Below are 22,571 nucleotides of genomic sequence, written 5' to 3' on the forward strand. Positions count from 1 at the left end.
TCTATGTGCTTCACTTATATCTTTTAAGTTATATAGTTTTTGCTCTAGTGCGTCACTTATATCTTTTAGAGCACGGTGGTGGATTTGTTTTATAGAAACTATTGTTTTCTCATGCTTCACTTAGATTATTTTGAGAGTCCTACAAAACAGCATGGTAGTTTGCTTTAACAATAATAGGCATTCAAGATTATTAGAAGAAAAAAAAATTCTTATGAGTGTGTTGAATACTATGAGAAGTTTGATGGTTGATAATTGTTTTGAGATATGAGGATGGTGATATTAGAGTCATGTAGTTGAGTAGTTTTGAATTTGAGAAATACTTGTGTTAAAGTTTGTGATTCCCGTAGCATGCACGTATGGTGAACCGTTATGTGATGAAGTCGGAGCATGATTTATTTATTGATTGTCTTCCTTATGAGTGGCGGTCGGGGACGAGCGATGGTCTTTTCCTACCAATCTGTCCCCCTAGGAGCATGCGCGTAATACTTTGCTTTGATAACTTGTAGATTTTTGCAATAAGTATATGAGTTCTTTATGACTAATGTTGAGTCCATGGATTATACGCACTTTTCCTCCTTCCACCATTGCTAGCCTCTCTAATACCGCGCACTTTTGCCTGTATCATACACCCACCATATACCTTCCTCAAAACAGCCACCATACCTACCTATCATGGCATTTCAATAGCCATTCCGAGATATATTGCCATGCAACTTATCACCGTTCCGTTTATTATGACACGCTCCATCATTGTCATATTGCTTCGCATGATCATGTAGTTGACATTGTAATTGTGGCAAAGCCACCGTTCATAATTCTTTGATACATGTCACTCTTGATTCATTGCATATCCCGGTACACCGCCGGAGGCATTCACATAGAGTCATATTTTGTTCTAAGTATTGAGTTGTAATTGTTGAGTTGTAAGTAAATAAAAGTGTGATGATCATCATTTTTAGAGCATTGTCCCAAGTGAGGAAAGGATGATGGAGACTATGATTCTCCCACAAGTCGGGATGAGACTCCGGACGAAAAAAAGAGGCCATAAAAAATAAGAAGAAAAGGCCCAAATAAAAAAGTGAGAGGAAAAGAGAGAAGGGACAATGTTACTATCCTTTTACGACACTTGTGCTTCAAAGTAGCACCGTGATCTTCATGATAAAGAGTCTCCTATGATATTACTTTCATATACTAGTGGGAATTTTTCATTATAGAACTTGGCTTGTATATTCCAATGATGGGCTTCCTCAAAATGCCCTAGGTCTTCGTGAGCAAGCGAGTTGGATGCACACCCACTTAGTTTCTTTTGTTGAGCTTTCATATACTTATTGCTCTAGTGCATCCATTGCATGGCAATCCCTACTCACTTACATTGATATCTATTGATGGGCATCTCCATAGCCCATTGATACGCCTAGTTGATGTGAGACTATCTTCTCCTTCTTTTTGTCTTCTCCACAACCACCATTCTATTCCACATATAGTGCTATGTCCATGGCTCATGCTCATGTATTCCGTGAAGATTGAAAAAGTTCGAGAACACTAAAAGTATGAAACAATTGCTTGGCTTGTCATCGGGGTTGTGCATGATTTAAATATTTTGTGTGGTGCAGATAGAGCATAGCCAGACTATATGATTTTGTAGGGATAACTTTCTTTGGCCATGTTATTTTGAGAAGACATAATTGCTTAGTTAGTATGCTTGAAGTATTATTATTTTTATGTAAATATTAAACTTTTGTCTTGAATCTTTCGGATCTGAATATTCATACCACAATTAAGAAGAATTACATTGAAATTATGCCAAGTAGCATTCCACATCAAAAATTCTGTTTTTATCATTTACCTACTCGAGGACGAGCAGGAATTAAGCTTGGGGATGCTTGATACGTCTCCAACGTATCTATAATTTTTGATTGCTCCATGCTATATTATATTCTGTTTTGGACATTAATGGGCTTTATTATACACTTTTATATTATTTTTGGGACTAACCTATTAACCGGAGGCCCAGCCCAGAATTGCTGTTTTTTGCCTATTTCAGAGTTTCACAGAAAAAGAATATCAAACGGAGTCCAAACGGAATGAAACCTTTGGGAACGTGATTTTCGGAATGAACGTGATCCAGAGGACTTGGACCCTACGTCAAGACATCAACCAGGAGGCACGAGGTAGGGGGCGCACCTACCCCCTAGGCGCGCCCTCCACCCTCGTGGGCCCCCTGTTGCTCCACCGACGTACTCCTTCCTCCTATATATACCTACGTACCCCCAAACTACCAGATACAGAGCCAAAAACCTAATTCCACCGCCGCAACTTTATGTACCCGTGAGATCCCATCTTGGGGCCTGTTCCGGAGCTCCGCCGGAGGGGGCATCGATCACGGAGGGCTTCTACATCAACACCATAGCCTCTCCGATGATGTGTGAGTAGTTTACCTCAGACCTTCGGGTCCATAGTTATTAGCTAGATGGCTTCTTCTCTCTTTTTGGATCTCAATACAATGTTCCCCCCTCTCTCGTGGAGATCTATTCGATGTAATCTTCTTTTGCGGTGTGTTTGTTGAGACCGATGAATTGTGGGTTTATGATGAAGTTTATCTATGAACAATATTTGAATCTTCTCTGAATTCTTTTATGTATGATTGGTTATCTTTGCAAGTCTCTTCGAATTATCAGTTTGGTTTGGCCTACTAGATTGATCTTTCTTGCAATGGGAGAAGTGCTTAGCTTTGGGTTCAATCTTGCGGTGTCCTTTCCCAGTGACAGTAGGGGCAGCAAGGCACGTATTGTATTGTTGCCATCGAGGATAACTAGATGGGGTTTATATCATATTGCATGAGTTTATCCCTCTACATCATGTCATCTTGCTTAAAGCGTTACTCTGTTCTTATGAACTTAATACTCTAGATGCATGCTGGATAGCGGTCGATGTGTGGAGTAATAGTAGTAGATGCAGGCAGGAGTCGGTCTACTTGTCTCGGACGTGATGCCTATATACATGATCATACCTAGATATTCTCATAACTATGCTCAATTATATCAATTGCTCAACAGTAATTTGTTCACCCACCGTAATACTTATGCTCTTGAGAGAAGCCACTAGTGAAACCTATGGCCCCCGGGTCTATTTTCCATCATATTAATCTCCCGTCAACAAGTTATTTCTAGCGTCGTTTTTATTTTGCTTTCTTTACTTTTCATCTTTATCATAAAAATACCAAAAATATTATCTTATCATATCTATCAGATCTCACTCTCGTAAGTGACCGTGAAGGGATTGACAACCCCTTTATTGCGTTGGTTGCGAGGATTTATTTGGTTGTGTAGGTGCGAGGGACTCGTGAGTGGCCTCCTACTGGATTGATACCTTGGTTCTCAAAAACTGAGGGAAATACTTACGCTACTTTGCTGCATCACCCTTTCCTCTTCAAGGGAAAACCAACGAGTGCTCAAGAGGTAGCATTTCCCCTTCTCTTTAACCTTCAGATGGACGCCCTCGTGGCCATCCTGGATAAGACTAGGATGCTCGGCCACATCTCAGGTGTAGTTGGGTATATTGTTAATGTAGGTGGTGTAACCCACCTCTAGTATGCCGATGACACAATGATCATGGTAGAGGGGTTGGAACTACATCAACCTCAAGTTCCTTCACCTCTTCTTTGAGGCCATGTTCAGCCTCAATATCATTTTTGGTAAGAGTGAGCTTTTGGTTATGGGGTACCCGATTGAGGATCAACAACGGATTACAGACAATCTTAATTGTAGGTTGTCCTCCTTCTGCATTATGTACTTGTGGATGCATCCATCCGACTCGAGGATCCCTATCTATGATTTCAACCCGCTTCTGAGAGATGGGTTGTATGTTGGTCGGAGCCTTGGTGCGGGAGATTCATTCCCAAAGGGAGTAAATCCATGCTTACCAACTCATGTCTCTCTAGCCTCCCCATGTATATGATGGGGCTATATATTTTGCCAAAAGGGGCACATATCACCATTGACAAGGGTCTATAACCCTTCTTCTAGCAGGCAATGTGTTAGGGAACGTAGCATGCAATTTCAAAAAAATTCCTACGATCACGCAAGATCTATCTAGGAGATGCATAGCAATGAGAGGGGAGAGTGTGTCTACATACCCTCGTAGACCGAAAGCGGAAGCGTTTATCAACCGGTTGATGTAGTCGTACACCTTCACGATCCGTCCTGATCAAGTACCGAACATATGCACCTCCGCGTTCAGCACACGTTCAGCTCGATGACGTCCTCGCCTTCTTGATCCAGCAAGAGGGGCGAAGTAGTAGATGAGTTCCGGTAGCACGACGGTGTGGTGACGGTGTTGGTGAAGAGCAATCTCCGCAGGGCTTCGCCTAAGCACTACGAAAACTATGACGGAGGATAAACTAGAGGGGACGGGGTTGCCGGCACATGGCTTGGTGTTTGTTGATGTGTCTTTTGTGCTAGCCCTGCCCTTCTATTTATATGTTGAGCCCTGGGGTCGAAACTTGGAGTAAAAGCCTCCTCAAATTCGGAGACACCTATTGAGCATCGGAGACACCTATAGAGCATCTTTATAATCACCCAGTTATGTTGTGACGTTTAATAGCACACTAAGTGTTCCTCCGGTATTCGGGAGTTGCATAATCTCATAGTCATAGGAACATATATAAGTCATGAAGAAAGCACTAGGGATAAACTAAACGATCATAGTGCTAAGCTAACGGATGGGTCTTGTCCATCACATCATTCTCTAATGATGTGATCCCGTTCATCAAATGACAACACTTGTCTATGGTTAGGAAACTTAACCATCTTTGATTAATGAGCTAGTCTAGTAGAGGCATATATACTAGGGACGCTCTGTTTGTCTATGTATTCACACATGTACTAAGTTTCCGGTTAATACAATTCTAGCATGAATAATAAACATTTATTATGATATAAGGAAATATAAATAACAACTTTATTATTGCCTCTAGGCCATATTTCCTTCAGTCTCCCACTTGCACTAGAGTCAATAATCTAGTTCACATCGCCATGTGATTTAACATTAATAGTTCACATCTTTATGTGATTAATACCCATAGTTCAGATCGCCATGTGGCAAACACTCAAAAAGGTTTACTAGAGTCAATAATCTAGTTCACATCGCTATGTGATTAACACCCAAGAGTAATAAGGTATGATCATGTTTTGCCTGTGAGAGGAATTTTAGTCTACGGGTCTGCAACATTCAGATCCGTATGTACTTTTGCAAATTTCTATGTCTACAATGCTCTGCATAGAGCTACTCTAGCTAATTGCTCCCACTTTCAATATGTATCCAGATTAAGACTTAGAGTCATCTGGATCAGTGTCAAAGTTTGCATCGACGTAACCATTTACGATGAATTTTTTTGTCACCTCCATAACCGAGAAACATATCCTTATTCCACTAAGGATAATTTTGACCGCTGTCCAGTAATCTACTCCTAGATCACTATTGTACTCCCTTGCCAAACTCAGGGCAGGGTATACAATAGGACTGGTACACAGCATGGCATACTTCATAGAACCTATGGCTGAGGCATAGGGAATGACTTTCATTCTCTCTCTATCTTCTACCGTGGTCGGGCTTTGAGTCTTACTCAACTTCACACCTTGCAACACAGGCAAGAACTCCTTCTTTGACTGTTCCATTTTGAACTACTTCAAAAACTTGTCAAGGTATGTACTCATTGGAAAAACTTATCAAGCGTCTTGGTCTATCTCTATAGATCTTCATGCTCAATATGTAAGCAGCTTCACCGAGGTCTTTCTTTGAAAAACTCCTTTCAAACACTCCTTTATGCTTTCCAGAAAATTCTACATCATTTCCGATCAAAAATATGTCATTCACATATACTTATCAGAAAGGCTGTAGTGCTCCCACTCACTTTCTTGTAAATACAGGCTTCACCGCAAGTCTGTATAAAACCATATGCTTTGATCACCTTATCAAGGCGTATATTCCAACTCCGAGATGCTTGTACCAGTCCATAGATGGATCGCTGGAGCTTGCACACTTTGTTAGCACCTTTAGGATTGACAAAACCTTCTTGTTGCATCATATACAACTCTTCTTTAAGAAATACATTAAGGAATGTAGTTTTGACATCCATTTGCCAGATTTCATAAAATGTGGCAATTGCTAACATGATTCAGACAGACTTAAGCATTGCTACGAGTGAGAAAATCTCATCGTAGTGAACACCTTGAACTTGTCAAAAAACTTTTTCGACAAGTCTAGCTTTGTAGATAGTAACACTACTATCAACGTCCGTCTTCCTCTTGAAGATCCATTTATTCTTAATGGCTTGTCGATCATCGGGCAAGTCCACCAAAGTCTATACTTTGTTCTCACACATGGATCCTTATCTCAAGCCATTTCTCGGAATCTGGGCTCATCATCGCTTCCTCATAGTTCATAGGTTCATCATGGTCTATTAACATGACTTCCAGAACAGGATTACCGTACCACTCTGGTGCGGATCGTACTCTGGTTGACCTATGAGGTTCGTTAGTAACTTGATCAGAAGTTTCATGATCATCATCATTAACTACCTCACTAATTGGTGTAGGCCTCACTAGAACTGATTTCAGTGATGAGCTACTTTCCAATTCGAGAGAAGGTACAATTACCTTATCAAGTTGTACTTTCCTCCCACTCACTTCTTTCGGGAGAAACTCCTTCTCTAGAAAGGATCCATTCTTAGCAACGAATATCTTGCCTTCAGAACTGTGATAAAATGTGTACCAAACAGTTTCTTTTGGGTATCTTATGAAGACGCACTTCTCCGATTTGGATTTGAGCTTATCAGGCTGAAACTTTTTCACATGAGCATCGCAACCCCAAAGTTTAAGAAACGACAGCCTAGGTTTCTTGCCAAACCACAGTTCATATGGTGTCGTCTCAACAGATTTAGATGGTGCCCGGTTTAACGTGAATGCAGCTATCTCTAATGCATAACCCCAAAACAATAGTGATAAATCGGTAAGAAACATCATAGATTGCACCATATCTAATAAATTATGGTTATGATGTTTGGACACACCATTACACTGTGGTGTTCCAGGTGGCGTGAATTGTGAAACTATTCCACATTGTTTCGAATGAAAACCAAACTCATAACTCAAATATTCGTCTCCGCGATCAGATCGTAGAAACTTTATTTTCTTGTTACGATGATTTTCCACTTCACTCTGAAATTCTTTGAACTTTTCAAATGTTCCAGACTTATGTTTCATCAAGTAGATATACCCATATCTGCTCAAATCATCTGTGAAGGTCAGAAAATAGCGATACCCGCCACGAGCCTCAACACTTATCGGATCACATACATCAGTATGTATTATTTCCAATAAGTCAGTTGCTCGCTCCATTGTTCCGGAGAACGGAGTCTTAGTCATCTTGCCCATGAGGCATGGTTCGCAAGCATCAAGTGATTCATAATCAAGTGATTCCAAAAGTCCATCAGCATGGACTTTCTTCATGCGCTTTACACCAATATGACCTAAATGGCAGTGCCATATATAAGTTGCACTATCATCATTAACTTTGCATCTTTTGGCTTCAATATTATGAGTATGTGTATCACTACGATCGAGATTCAATAAACCATTTATATTGAGTGTACGACCATAGAAGGCTTTATTCATGTAAATAGAACAACAATTATTCTAGGACTTAAATGAATAACCGTATTGCGATAAACATGATCCAATCATATTTATGCTCAACGCAAACACCAAATAACATTTATTTTAGGTTCAACACTAATCCCGAAGGTAAAGGGAGTGTGCGATGGTGATCTTATCAACCTTGGAATCACTTCCAACTCACATCATCACCTCGCCCTTAACTAGTCTCTGTTTATTTTGCAACTCCCATTTCGAGTTACTACTCTTAGCAACTGAACTAGTATTAAATACTGAGGGGTTGCTATAAACACTAATAAAGTACACATCAATAACATGTATATCAAATATACCTTTGTTCACTTTGCCATCCTTCTTATCTGCCAAGTATCTTGGGCAGTTCCACTTCCAGTGACCATTTCCTTTGTAGTAGAAGCACTCAGTTCAGGCTTGGGTCTAGCTTTGGGCTTCTTCATGGGAGTGGCAACTTGCTTGCCATTCTTCTTGAAGTTCCCTTTCTTTCCCTTGCCCTTTTACTTGAAACTAGTGGTCTTGTCAACCATCAACATTTGATGCTTTTCATGATTTTTACCTTCGTTGATTTCAGCATCACGAAGAGCTCGGGAATCGTTTTCGTCATCCCTTGCATATTATAGTTCATCACGAAGTTCCAGTAACTTGGTGATAGTGACTAGAGAACTCTGTCAATCACTATTTTATCTGGAAGATTAACTCCCACTTGATTCAAGCAATTGTAGTACTCAGACAATCTGAGCACATGCTCACTGGTTGAGCTATTCTCCTCCATCTTGTAGGAAAAGTACTTGTCAGAGGTCTCATACCTCTTGACTCGGGCATGAGTCTGAAATCCAATTTCAGCTCTTGGAACATCTTATATGCTCCATGGCGTTCAAAACGTTTTTGAAGTCCCGGTTCTAAGCCGTAAAGCATGGCGCACTAAACTATCAAGTAGTTATCATACCGAGCTTGCCAAACATTCATAACGTCTGCATCTGCTCCTGCAATAGGTCCGTCACCTAGCGATGCATCAAGGACATAATTCTTCTGTGCAGCAATGAGGATAATCCTCAGATCACGGACCTAGTCCGCATCATTGCTACTATCATCTTTCAACATAGTTTTTCTCTAGGAACATATCAAAAATAAACGGGGAGCTACATCATGAGCTATTGATCTACAACATAGTTATGCAAATACTATCAGGACTAAGTTCATGATAAATTAAAGTTCAATTAATCATATTACTTAAGAACTCCCACTTAGATAGACATCCCTCTAATCATCTAATTGATCACGTGATCCATATCAACTAAACCATGTCCGATCATCACGTGAGATGGAGTAGTTTTCAATGGTGAACATCACTATGTTGATCATATCTACTATATGATTCACGCTCGACCTTTCGGTCTCAGTGTTCCGAGGCCATATCTGCATATGCTAGGCTCGTCAAGTTTAACACGAGTATTCTGCGTGTGCAAAACTGGCTTACACCTGTTGTATGTGAACGTAGAGCTTATCACACCCGATCATCACATGGTGTATGAGCACGAAGAACTGTCGCAACGGTGCATACTCAGGGAGAACACTTATACCTTGAAATTTTAGTAAGGGATCATCTCATAATTCTACCGTCGTACTAAGCAAAATAAGATGCATAAAAGATAAACATCACATGCAATCAAAATATGTGACATGATATGGCCATCATCATCTTGTGCCTTTGATCTCCATCTCCAAAGTACCATCATGATCTCCATCGTCATGGCATGACACCATGATCTCCATCATCTTGATCTTTATCAACGTGTCGTCACATGGTCGTCTCGCCTACTATTGCTTTTCCAACTATTGCTATCGCATAGTGATAAAGTAAAGCAATTATATGGTGCTTGCATCTTATGCAATAAAGAGACAACCATAAGGCTCCTGCCAGTTGCCGATAACTTTAACAAAACATGATCATCTCATACAACAATTTATATCTCATCACGTCTTGACCATATCACATCACAACATGCCCTACGCATCAAAACCACGACGATTTTTCGCCAAGTGTGCTGTTTTAACCTTCAACAAGGACCGGGCGTAGTCACACTCGATTCAACTAAAGTTGAAGAAACAGACACCCACTAGCCACCTGTGTTCGAAGCACAGCGGTAGAACCAGTCTCATGAACGCGGTCATGTAATGTCGGTCTGGGCCGCTTCATCCAACAATACCGCCGAATCAAAGTATGACATGCTGGTAAGCAGTATGACTATTATCGCCCACAACTCTTTGTGTTCTACTCATGCATATAACATCTACGCATAGACCTGGCTCGGATGCCACCGTTGGGGAACGTAGTATGCAATTTCAAAAAAATTCCTACGATCATGCAAGATCTATCTAGGAGATGCATAGCAACGAGAGGGGAGAGTGTGTCTATGTACCCTCGTAGACCGAAAGCGGAAGCGTTTATCAACGCGGTTGATGTAGTCGTACACCTTCATGATTCGTCCCGATCAAGTACCGAACGTACGGCACCTCCGCTTTCAGCACACGTTCAGCTCGATGACGTCCTCGCCTTCTTGATCCAGCAAGAGGGGCGAAGTAGTAGATGAGTTCCGGCAGCACAACGGCGTGGTGACGGTGTTGGTGAATAACAATCTCCGCAGGGCTTCGCCTAAGCACTACGAAAACTATGACGGGGGATAAACTAGAGGGGATGGGGTTGCCGGCACACGGCTTGGTGTTTCTTGATGTGTCTTTGGTGCTAGCCCTGCCCCTCTATTTATATGTTGAGCCCTGGGGTCGAAACTTGGAGTAAAAGCCTCCTCAAATTCGGTTTTACCCAAAAGTCAAGAGTCCTACACGGACTCCAGGGCTAGACGCCCGGGTTCCCGGCGTCTACCCCCTAGACGCCAGGATTCCTGGCGTCTAGCCTCTGGTCTCCGCAAAAATTCCTTTTGCACTTTCCAAAAGCCTCGTGGGCTTTCCCCTTTGGCCCAAATAAAGTGTCCTCGTACCCAAACATTTCGGGAGACATCCGGAACCCCTTCCGGTGAATTCTGGAACCCTTCCGGAGATCAAACACTACTATCCCATATATTAAACTTTACCTCCGGACCATTCCGGAGCTCCTCGTCATGTCCATGATCTCATCAGGGACTCCGAACAACATTCGGTCACCAACATACATAACTCATATAATACTATATCGTCAATGAACGTTAAGCGTGTGGACCCTACGGGTTCGAGAGCTATGTAGGCATGACCGAGACACCTCTCTGGTCAATAACCAATAGCGGAACCTGGATGCCCATATTGGCTCCTACATATTCTACGAAGATCTTTATCGGTCGAACCACATAACAACATACATTGTTCCCTTTGTCATCGGTATGTTACTTGCCCGAGATTCGATCATTGGTATCACCATACCTAGTTCAATCTCGTTACCGGCAAGTCTCTTTACTCGTTCCGTAATGCATCATCCCACAACTAACTCATTAGTCACATTGCTTGCAAGGCTTTATAGTGATGATCATTACCGAGAGGGCCCAGAGATACCTCTCCGATACACGGAGTAACAAATCCTAATCTCGATCTATGCCAACTCAACAAACACCATCGGAGACACCTGTAGAGCATCTTTATAATCACCCAGTTATATTGTGACGTTTGATAGCACACTAAGTGTTCCTCCGGTATTCGGGAGTTGCATAATCTCATAGTCATAGGAACATGTATAAGTCATGAAGAAAGCAATAGCAATAAACTAAACGATCATAGTGTTAAGCTAACGGATGGGTCTTGTCCGTCACATCATTCTCTAATGATGTGATCCCGTTCATCAAATGACACACATGTCTATGGTCAGGAAACTTAACCATCTTTGATTAACGAGCTAGTCTAGTAGAGGCATACTAGGGACGCTCTGTTTGTCTATGTATTCGCACATGTACTAAGTTTCCGGTTAATACAATTCTAGCATGAATAATAAATATTTATCATGATATAAGGAAATATAAATAACAACTTTATTATTGCCTCTAGGGCATATTTCCTTCACAATGAACGGGTACTAGAAATACCATATATTCAAGTGGACGGATATCTCCTTGCCCAAGGACCTCAGGGGTCTAGGTATGCTCGTGTATGGTCGCATGAATGTGTCCCTTATGTTGCGATGAGTCTGGAGGGTTCTCAGGGAGGATGGGGTTGTGGTTACATCTTATTAAAGCGAAGTACCTGCAAGGCCACCCTCTTCTCGCTTGTGATCGTAGGGAGAAGGCCCATTTCTGGAAGTCTATTTAGTCGATCAAGCATGAGATTGGACTTGGACCTTTTGTTTCCATGGGAAATAGAGATTGGACCCTCTTCTGGTTTGATCCATGGCTAGGCATATCTCCAGTTTGCGTTGAGTTCCCGGACTTATTTGCTATCTGCTCGGATCCTATAATGTTGGTTGCCTCGGTTGCTCATAGTGGGAATTGGAACACCAGACAAATATTTGGGCCCATGGAAACCGTAGCTTGGGCCAACCTTCGGGCGAATCTCATGCCGGAGCTTCTGTACTATCCTCACACCATATCTTGGTGCTTGGCCCCATTGGGACTCTTCTCTGTCAGCTTGGCATATCGCACGATGTGCTGTGTGTCAACTCTCACTTGGACCAAACCTTTGTTGAGAGCAACTCTCCCTTTGAAGATCAAGAATACTGTGTGGGAACTTCCGTGTGATCGCCTTCCATCGGAGACGAAGGTGGTCAAGTGGCATGGGCCTAGCGATGAGATGTGCCTACTTCTATGGTGTCTCGGAGACTAGGACCCATATCTTGTTCGTCTGTCCCGTTGTCCTATATTCTTTGGTGCTTTGTCCGTGAGGTGCCGCGGCCTTAATGGGAGGCCCTGGACCTGGCCGAGTTCCTGGAAACTCAAGCTAACCAAACCTAGAGGAGACGCCTCTTCTGGTTAATGTTCGCGACGATCATGTGGACCCTTTGGACGAAGTGTAACAAGATGGTCTAGGATTGTTTAGACAACATGTTGGATGTGTTGACTTCTGCAAGACGCCACATAGCCATTGATCTGCCGACCACTTGGTGGTCCTTTCTTCTGCTTTTTAATAAGGTGTACTTGTGTTGTTGCCCTGGTGGACTTATATTTGTTTTCTCATTACTTGAATTTGTTGTATGAATGTGGTGTTTGCTTTACCTATAAAGCATGCGAATGCTTGTTACAAGAGAAGGGCGGTGGTTAGGATTCGCCCGAGTCGCCCACAAGGAGGAAGACATGCGTGTGATTACCTCTACTTTTGCCATGTCATGTTTCTTGTGTGGGAAAAACAGTTTATGTGCCATTTATGTACCTATTTTTTGCGGGAAATTTGTGTACAACAGTAGAAATATTTAAAACTAAAAAAACAATTTTTTGGCAGAACGGTCATTAGTAACTGAAATCATAAGTTTGCAATACTTGTCGAACGTTTCAGCCTTACAGATCTCATGAAAATGAAAATTGAACACGTCACACCGTGCAAACCCCATTGTCCGTTAGCATTGTCGGAGACAGAGCTCCTTCCACCTCACCTCTCCGAGGCTCCGACCCAGATCCAACACTCCACCACCCAGCAGCATCACAAACAGAGCACCTGGCATGGGCACACTCGATCATCAGTATTAATGAAAACACTTTTAAAAATCATGAAGCCGCTGATGATGTCCGAAATTGCAGAATGCTTCCAAGATAAGGCGAATCCTCCAGCGACAGGAGATTGGCCGTGATGGCCGGGCGGCCATGCATGTGCGAGTAACATGGCGTCGTGGGGGCCAGGAAATAGACGGTTAATTAGTTCTAGTCGCTGCCGCCGTGAGAGTGAGAGTGAGACTATTGCTTTTGTGAAAGCGTGGCGCTCGGCGCGCATGTTATCTTTGAAAGCCACAGATTATGACAGGAAAGCTAACCGCGATCCCGCTACACATCCTCTACTAATACGTGATGATGATGAGACGCCGACGGTTCCAAATCATTTACCTCTTCTGCTCGCGTATTTTCAGTTACTACTTGGCTCTTTCTTGCTAATTACCATATGCAGGATGAGTTTGTACCCATTGTGAAGGTGAAAGAAGCTGAGTTTCAAGCAGGAGGCAGTGAGGCACAACCAACTAAAAGGAAGGTACAGTACATAAGTGCATTACACAACGTGCAGAGCATGCATGAGCGGCAAGTCAACCGGTGCACCAAAGTCTCTTTCCCATTTGGGTAGCCTGTGACTAACAACCAACGTTTCCTGTACATCGACCCTTGCATTACACGAAGGTTTACCTGCTTAATTTATAGCAGCATTGACATATAACAATCGGAGCAGATCGAGGTTTGGAGCAAGGGCTGGTGCGTTGATTGCAGCCACCGATCGGTTTGACACTTGGCGCACAGGACGGAGGATGCGCCGACGAGATCTTGTATCTACATGCATGACATAGCTGCATGCGCATGCAGCCGCAGCATCTGCAGTTTGGTCTGAAGATACCGATTTCTGTACTCCTTTGTCCGCGTACGTACGTGGCCATGCTCATGCACGTGGAGCCGAGAACCCTAGTAAATTATCAACCAACTACGCCATATAAAACTCCGAGCTTATCATTTGGTGTTGGACTGGTAGTGCTGGGCATGCATGTTGCGAGTGCTAGGGTAGTGACATTTTAACCTCGTTAGATTAATCTGCCATAGGACCAGGACTCCCTGATTCGCGTGTCTAATCCGATGTTCCTTCCCTAGTTAGTTTCCGCACCCGACAGGCAGATCTCAGGTTTATATAACTTTAGCGGAGCGACAGGCTCCGGGTGGCTGGAGGTTACAACCGACGAAAAGTTAACTGAAGAACGCAAGTTTCGAATCTCCCCGCCACCGTTGGAAAGGGGAAAGGCGTACGTCCAGAGGAGGAACATGCTTCGCACTCTGGGACGATTGGTTGTCATGCGCCTTCTTTCCGCTCCTCATATTAATCTACGTGCAACTTGATCGATCGAGCATCACTAAACAAGTGGGTTTGCTTTAGGCTTTCGAATTCCGTCGGCCGTCGCATCAAACTGTTGCGCGCGACCTTGACATCCTGTCCCTGCCACACGTCGTAGTAAAAGTTTGGCATGGCATGCATGTTACTCCTATAACTGAATTACCAGACGGCGACGGGAACATGCACAATTCATCAGCAGCATCTTGATCCTTGATTGGATCGTGATATATGCCGATCAGGTTCACACGATCACACCACATGGTTAATCTATGTATTTTATGGTTATGTATCAATCAAGAGGATCCATATTGCTTTTCTTCTTCCCAGTGGCGAAATCCATGGACTGTGGCTCGTGGGAGCCATGTGGGCGGGCGAGCTTAATCTGGCCATGAATTGTACGCACACGACCAGTTGCTGTCTCGTTGTGTGCGTCGTCCTCGGTGACGAGCACCCGCATGTGCGCGCGATTCGTATGTGCTAACCGCCGTCGTGGCCGCTCGTGGTCGGCGGTGGTTCGGGGCCGGGCCGGATACGCAGTCCCCACTTCCATCTCCGACTTTTGTCCCCTGTTCTCTCTCTGCCGTTCCGCAAAGCGATTAACGATTCCAACGGCCAGGAGCACTCGGCAGCTCGCCTATAAATACCTAGCCGGTAGCAGCTCTCTCTTCACAGCCAAGCAACCATCCATCGGCAAGGTTCCTCAGCAAGTCGGTCAGTCGCTGAACCGAGCTAGAAAGGCACCAGCTGCTAGCTTCGAGCTCTTTGCAATGGCCTCCGCCAATGCTCTGCTCCTGCTCTTCGCGGCCGCCTTCTGCCTCCTCGCCCGGCGGGCCGCCGGCGACTACGGCTCGTGGCAGAGCGCCCACGCCACCTTCTACGGCGGCGGCGACGCGTCCGGCACAATGGGTGAGTTCGTCTTCATCAGGAGTATTACACTGTTGAAGCGAGAGAAAAGCACCACCTACCTACCTGTATAGGCTGTATTGTATGTGGGCGGCTCCCGACATGAGTGTCGTAGAGTGTCTAACTACTGAAGTGTCCTCCTGCAGGCGGCGCGTGCGGCTACGGGAACCTGTACAGCACGGGGTACGGCACGAACACGGCGGCGCTGAGCACGGCGCTGTTCAACGACGGCGCGGCGTGCGGGTCGTGCTACGAGCTCAAGTGCCAGGACGTGAGCAGCTCCTGCCTGCCGGGCAGCATCACCATCACCGCCACCAACCTCTGCCCGCCCAACTACGCGCTGCCCAACGACGACGGAGGCTGGTGCAACCCGCCGCGCGCCCACTTCGACATGGCCGAGCCCGCCTACCTCCAGATCGGCATCTACCGCGCCGGCATCGTCGCCGTCGCCTACCGGAGGTGAGCCACTTACAAACTTCCTTAATCTGGTCCCGTGTCGGTGTCGATGGACCATGGTAGGTGGGCCAGAGTGCAGATTTGGTGCAGAGTTCGGCCTGACAGCGACTCTCGGTGCTGTTTCGAAATAGTTTAGGCGTCACGCTCACTTGACCACCATGATGTGTTGTTCCAAGTTGCATGATCCAATCACTGAACTGAAGATTGTTGTTTCGCCGACTGTGTGTGCAGGGTGCCGTGTGTGAAGAAGGGCGGGATCAGGTTCACCATCAACGGCCACTCCTACTTCAACCTGGTGCTGGTGACCAACGTGGCCGGCGCCGGCGACGTGCAGTCGGTGGCCATCAAGGGGTCCAGCACCGGGTGGCAGGCCATGGCCCGCAACTGGGGCCAGAACTGGCAGAGCAACGCGGACCTCGACGGCCAGAGCCTCTCCTTCCGGGTCACCCTCAGCGACGGCCGCACCGTCACCAGTAACAACGTCGCCCCCGCCGGCTGGGCCTTCGGCCAGACCTTCGAAGGAAGCCAGTTCTAGCGAGGTCGACCGTGGACGGACGGATTGCTTGCATTGGTTTGGAGCTTGAGCAAGAGAAGAAGGAAACCTCTTCGTTATAGTAAAAGAAGAGGCCTTCGGCTATTCCGAGGCTGCTTCTGATCAGCACCCGCTTAGGCCTTCCCTTCTCTCATACTAGTAGCACAGTAGTAGACATAAATAAGTTATTACTTATTGTGGAGTTGAGCACTTTGATCATTGTTAGTGTGGCCTTGCGTTGTGGAAACACCGCAAGGTGATTTAGTTAAGGGTGCTTTAGAAGTACATGCATGGGGTGTTTTGTATTCATGTGTGAGAGTGTCTTGTAACTTCTGTTGTTGAGTTGTAACCCCCAAATCCTGCCACATGGTTGGGAGATGTTTGTGATTGTGGGGTACACTTGTTATTTTGGGGACCATGAACAATGCTACTTTATGGTTTAACTGTTTTAGGTAGTACTACTTTTTTTTGAAAGTACGCCTATACGTATCAAATTTTTATAGAAGGCAGAATTTCAATAAAAGAACTATAACTTGTTGCGAACAATAAGTGTAGCACAACTCCACACCAAGCTAGTTCGAAGACAGTCATCATAGACAACACAAATACAAAGGAGAAGTGCCTATCCAAAGCTGAGCAACAACACCACATCACGACAGACGCCGGCCACCTACGAAGACAACTTCAACTTCAATTGAACGTCCCTCGTCAACGCATCATCCACCCTTGATACCTAAAAAGGAGGTGGCAAGTAGATGGTGGAACTTGGACGGTCCCAAGAAAAGGACCGTCTTGGATTCACTGGCGACGACGTACATTGCACTCCTAAAGCTCATCCTTGGACAACGACGAGCACCGGAGAAGCACCACATAGAACCTCAGGTAGTGTCTCAACTTGATGCTCCCACCGGAGGAATGACATCGAAGACGCCGCCATGCGCCAATCCTACTCCAAACCAAGGCTTTCGCCTGGAGACAACTACCAACCCCATGTGAGAGCGAGGAAGATGCCGACACACTCGTTGATGCCTCCAAGGAGAAAAACAACACCCACGGGCGCCGTCGCCACCTACACCGACCGGAGACGGATAATCAGCTGACTTTTGTCCCATGTCGACCAAAAAATAAATAAATTCATGTGATACTTGGATTAATTAGGTATGTGCCACTCGAAAAATGCCACTGCTTTTAATAATTCAAAAAAGCCACTCAAGCTACCAAACACCATCGCCTGCGCCATCGCTCTGCCGAGAACCCATTTCCCCCAGGCAATGCCTTCAAGGAGGGTACGACCCACACAATGCGCCCGCCAGCCAATTCGAGCCATATTTTGGATTTTCACCCGAGATACAGGTCAGGGTGGAGAGAGCGGACATTGACGGCGTCTCCAAGGAGGAAAAACGACACCCTTGGGCCTTGCCACCGTTAGGCCGGACGAACCAACTAGGGTTTCTCCTGTCCCTTGCCAGCTCCACCAGCACCTTCTTCATCAGAGCTGGCGACCGATGGTCAAAAGCAACTGAGAGTAGCGGGAGAGAGACCGGAGATGAAAGAGCCATGTACCTCCATATCTGACGTAGATGGGCAACTCTGCACCACTGCTGGATCTTCGCCATTGACTCACCACCCTCGCGACCAAGTCCAATGATGATCTTCAAGTGCACATAGTTGAGCTATAGATTTTTTGAAGTAAGATTATCGATCTCACACGGAGCACATGAAGTGGTCTTTGCCTCTTGTAAAGGTTTACGAGGATGTGCATGCAAGTTAATGAATTTTTAAAAAAGTTCATGGTTTAAAAAAAACTCATGGATTTTTAAAAAGTTCATGCTTTTGAAAAAAGAGCATGAATTTGAAATAAACTTATAAAATTTGTTTGTTTCCTGATTTTAAAAAATAATCATGAATTTGGAAAAAAGTTGTTTGTGAATTTAAAAAATTGTTTACGAATTTTAAAAGATCTTTGTGAATTCGATTGATGCCAATTGTGCTAATAATATGCAAAACCCTAAGCTTGGGGATGCTAGTTTTGCTATGTCCACTACTTATTGCAATGATCATGATTGGGGTAATTTTTCTTACGATCTTGAAAATTTATTTAACCCTCATGATGAATATGTTTGCCATAATATTGAAAGTGGATTTGGAAGAGTTTCAACTTTAGGAAATAATTATCCCATGATGACCCACAAGTATTGTTGGGGAACGTAGCAGAAATTCAAAATTTTCTACGCATCACCAAGATCAATCTATGGAGTAATCTAGCAACGAGGGGAAGGGGAGTGCATCTACATACCCTTGTAGATCGCGAGCGGAAGCGTTCAAGAGAAGGGGGTTGATGGAGTCGTACTCGTCGTGATCCAAATCACCGATGATCCTAGCGCCGAACGGACGGCACCTCCGCGTTCAACACACGTACGGAGCAGCGACGTCTCCTCCTTCTTGATCCAGCAAAGGGGGAGGAGAGGTTGATGGAGATCCAGCAGCACGACGGCGTGGTGGTGGAAGTAGCGGGATTCCAACAGGGCTTCGCCAAGCGCAAGCGGGAGGAGGGAGATGTGTCACGGGAGGGAGAGGGAGGCGCCAGGGCTTAGGTATTGCTGCCCTCCCTGCCCCCCACTATATAAAGGGCCAAGGGAGAGGGGGGGCGCAGCCTTGGCCCTTCCTCAAAGGAAGGGTGCGGCCAGGGAGGAGTCCTTCCCCCCCAAGGCACCTCGGAGGTGCCTTCCCCCTTTAGGACTCTCCCTTTTTCTTATCTCTTGGCGCATGGGCCTCTTGGGGCTGGTGCCCTTGGCCCATATAGGCCAAGGCGCACCCCCTACAGCCCATGTGGCCCCCCGGGGCTGTTGGACCCCCTTGGTGGACCCCCGGACCCTTTCGGCACTCCCGGTACAATACCGATAAAGTGCGAAACTTTTCCGGCGACCAAAATAAGACTGCCCATATATAAATCTTTACCTCCGGACCATTCTGGAACTCCTCGTGACGTCTAGGATCTCATCCGGGACTCCGAACAACTTTCGGGTTACCGCATACTAATATCTCTATAACCCTAGCGTCACCGAACCTTAAGTGTGTAGACCCTACGGGTTCGGGAGACATGCAGACATGACCGAGACGACTCTCCGGTCAATAACCAACAGCGGGATCTGGATACCCATGTTGGCTCCCACATGCTCCTCGATGATCTCATCGGATGAACCACGATGTCGAGGATTCAATCAATCCCGTACCCAATTCCCTTTGTCAATCGGTATGGTACTTGCCCGAGATTCGATCGTCAGTATCCCGATACCTTGTTCAATCTCGTTACCGGTAAGTCTCTTTACTCGTTCCGTAACTCACATCATCCCGTGATCAACTCCGTGGTCACATTGTGCACATTATGATGATGTCCTACCGAGTGGGCCCAGAGATACCTCTCCGTTTATACGGAGTGACAAATCCCAGTCTCGATTCGTGCCAACCCAACAGACACTTTCGGAGATACCTGTAGTGCACCTTTATAGCCACCCAGTTACGTTGTGACGTTTGGTACACCCAAAGCATTCCTACGGTATCCGGGAGTTGCACAATCTCATGGTCTAAGGAACTGATACTTGACATTAGAAAAGCTCTGAGCAAACGAACTACACGATCTTGTGCTAGGCTTAGGATTGGGTCTCGTCCATCACATCATTCTCCTAATGATGTGATCCCGTTATCAACGACATCCAATGTCCATGGTCAGGAAACCATAACCATCTATTGATCAACGAGCTAGTCAACTAGAGTCTTACTAGGGACATGGTGTTGTCTATGTATCCACACATGTATCTGAGTTTCCTACCAATACAATTCTAGCATGGATAATAAACGATTATCATGAACAAGGAAATATAATAATAACCTATTTATTATTGCCTCTAGGGCATATTTCCAACAGTCTCCCACTTGCACTAGAGTCAATAATCTAGTCCACATCACCATGTGATTAACACTCATAGGTCACATCACCATGTGACCAACATCCAAAGAGTTTACTAGAGTCAACAATCTAGTTCACATCACTATGTGATTACCACTCAATGAGTTCTGGTTTGATCATGTTATGCTTGTGAGAGAGGTTATTAGTCAACGGGTCTGAACCTTTCAGATCCGTGTGTGCTTTACGAATATCTATGTCATCTTGTGGATGCTACCACGCGCTACTTTGGAGCCATTTCAAATAACTGCTCTACTATACGAATCCGGTTTGCTACTCAGAGTCATCCGGATTAGTGTCAAAGTTCGCATCGACGTAACCCTTTACGACGAACTCCTTTTCACCTCCATAATCGAGAAAATTCCTTAGTCCACTAGATACTAAGGATAAGTTCGACCGCTGTCATGTGATCCATTCCCGGATCACTATTGTACCCCTTGACCAACTCATGGCAAGGCACACTTCATGTGCGGTACACAGCATAGCATACTGTAGAGCCTACGTCTAAAGCATAGGGGACGACCTTCGTCCTTTCTCTCTCTTCTGCTGTGGTCAGGTCTTGAGTCTTACTCAATACTCACACCTTGTAACACAGCCAAGAACTCCTTCTTTGCTGATCTATTTTGAACTCTTTCAAAATCATGTCAAGGTGTGCGTTCTTTGAAAGTACCATCGGGCGTCTTGATCTATCTCTATTGATCTTGATGCCCAATATGTAAGCAGCTTTTATCCAGGCCTTCCTTTGAAAAACTCCTTTCAAACAACCCTTTATGCTTTCCAGAAATTTTACATCATTTTGGATCAACAATATGTCATTCACATATACTTATCAGAAATGTTGCAGCGCTCCCACTCACTTTATTGTAAATACAAGTTTCTAACAAACTTTGTATAAACCAAAAAACTTTGATCGCTCCATCAAAGCTTATATTCTGACTCCGAGATGCTTGCTCTAGTCCATGGAAGGATCGCTGGAGCTAGCATACCTTTTAGCATCCTTAGGAAAAACCTTTCTGATTGTATCACATACAACCTTTCCTTACGAAAACTGGTAAGGAAACTTGTTTTGACATCCATCTGCCAGATTTCATAAATGCAGCTAATGCTAACATGATTCCGACGGACTTAAGCATCGCTACGGATGAGAAAATCTCATCGTAGTCAACTCCTTGAACTTGCGGAAATACTCTTTGCCACAAGTCGAGCTTCATAGACGGTAACATTACCGTCCATGTCCGTCTTCTTCTTAAAGATCCATTTATACATGGATCCTATCTCGGATTTCATGGCTTCTAACCATTTGTCGGAATATGGGCCCACCATCGCTTCTCCATAGCTCGTAGGTTCAGTATTGTCTAACAACATGATATCTAAGACAGGATCACGTACCACTCTGAAGTAGCACGCATCCTCGTCGTCCTACGAGGTTTGGTAGTGACTTGATCCGAAGTTTCATGATCACTATCATAAGCTTCCACTTCAATTGGTGTAGGTGCCACAGGAACAACTTCCTGTGCCCTGCTACACACTAGTTGAAGTTATGGTTCAATAACCTTATCAAGTTTCCACCATCCTCCCACTCAATTCTTTCGAGAGAAACTTTTCCTCGAGAAAGGACCCGTTTCTAGAAGCAATTACTTTTGCTTCCAGATCTGAAATAGGAGGTATACCCAACTGTTTTGGGTTTTCTATGAAGATGCATTTATCCGCTTTGGGTTCGAGCTTATCAGCCTGAAACTTTTCCACATAAGCATCACAGCCCCAAACTTTTAAGAAACGACAACTTAGGTTTCTCTAAACGGTGTCGTCTCAACGGAATTGCGTGGTGCCCTATTTAAAGTGAATGCGGTTGTCCCTAATGCCTAACCCATAAACGATAGTGGTAATTCGATAAGAGACATCATGGCATGCACCATATCCAATAGGGTGCAGTTATGATGTTCGGACACACCATCACACTATGGTGTTCCAGGCGGTATTAATTGTGAAACACTTTCCACAATGTCTTAATTGTGTGCCAAACTCGTAACTCAGATACTCA

General features: G+C 44.7%; 1 protein-coding gene across 1 annotated transcript; it reads left to right on the plus strand.

Moving 5' to 3' along the window:
- Positions 1–15,244: 15,244 nt before the first annotated feature.
- Positions 15,245–17,009, plus strand: LOC109782924 (expansin-A2). Its single transcript, XM_020341556.4, has 3 exons — positions 15,245–15,581; positions 15,725–16,037; positions 16,266–17,009. Exons 1-3 carry the CDS (start codon positions 15,443–15,445, stop codon positions 16,567–16,569), a joined length of 756 nt encoding a protein of 251 aa, XP_020197145.1. The 5' UTR covers positions 15,245–15,442; the 3' UTR covers positions 16,570–17,009.
- Positions 17,010–22,571: the final 5,562 nt, after the last annotated feature.

This window comes from Aegilops tauschii, chromosome 3 (assembly GCF_002575655.3).
Source record: "Aegilops tauschii subsp. strangulata cultivar AL8/78 chromosome 3, Aet v6.0, whole genome shotgun sequence".
NCBI classification, from domain to species: Eukaryota; Viridiplantae; Streptophyta; class Magnoliopsida; order Poales; family Poaceae; genus Aegilops; species Aegilops tauschii.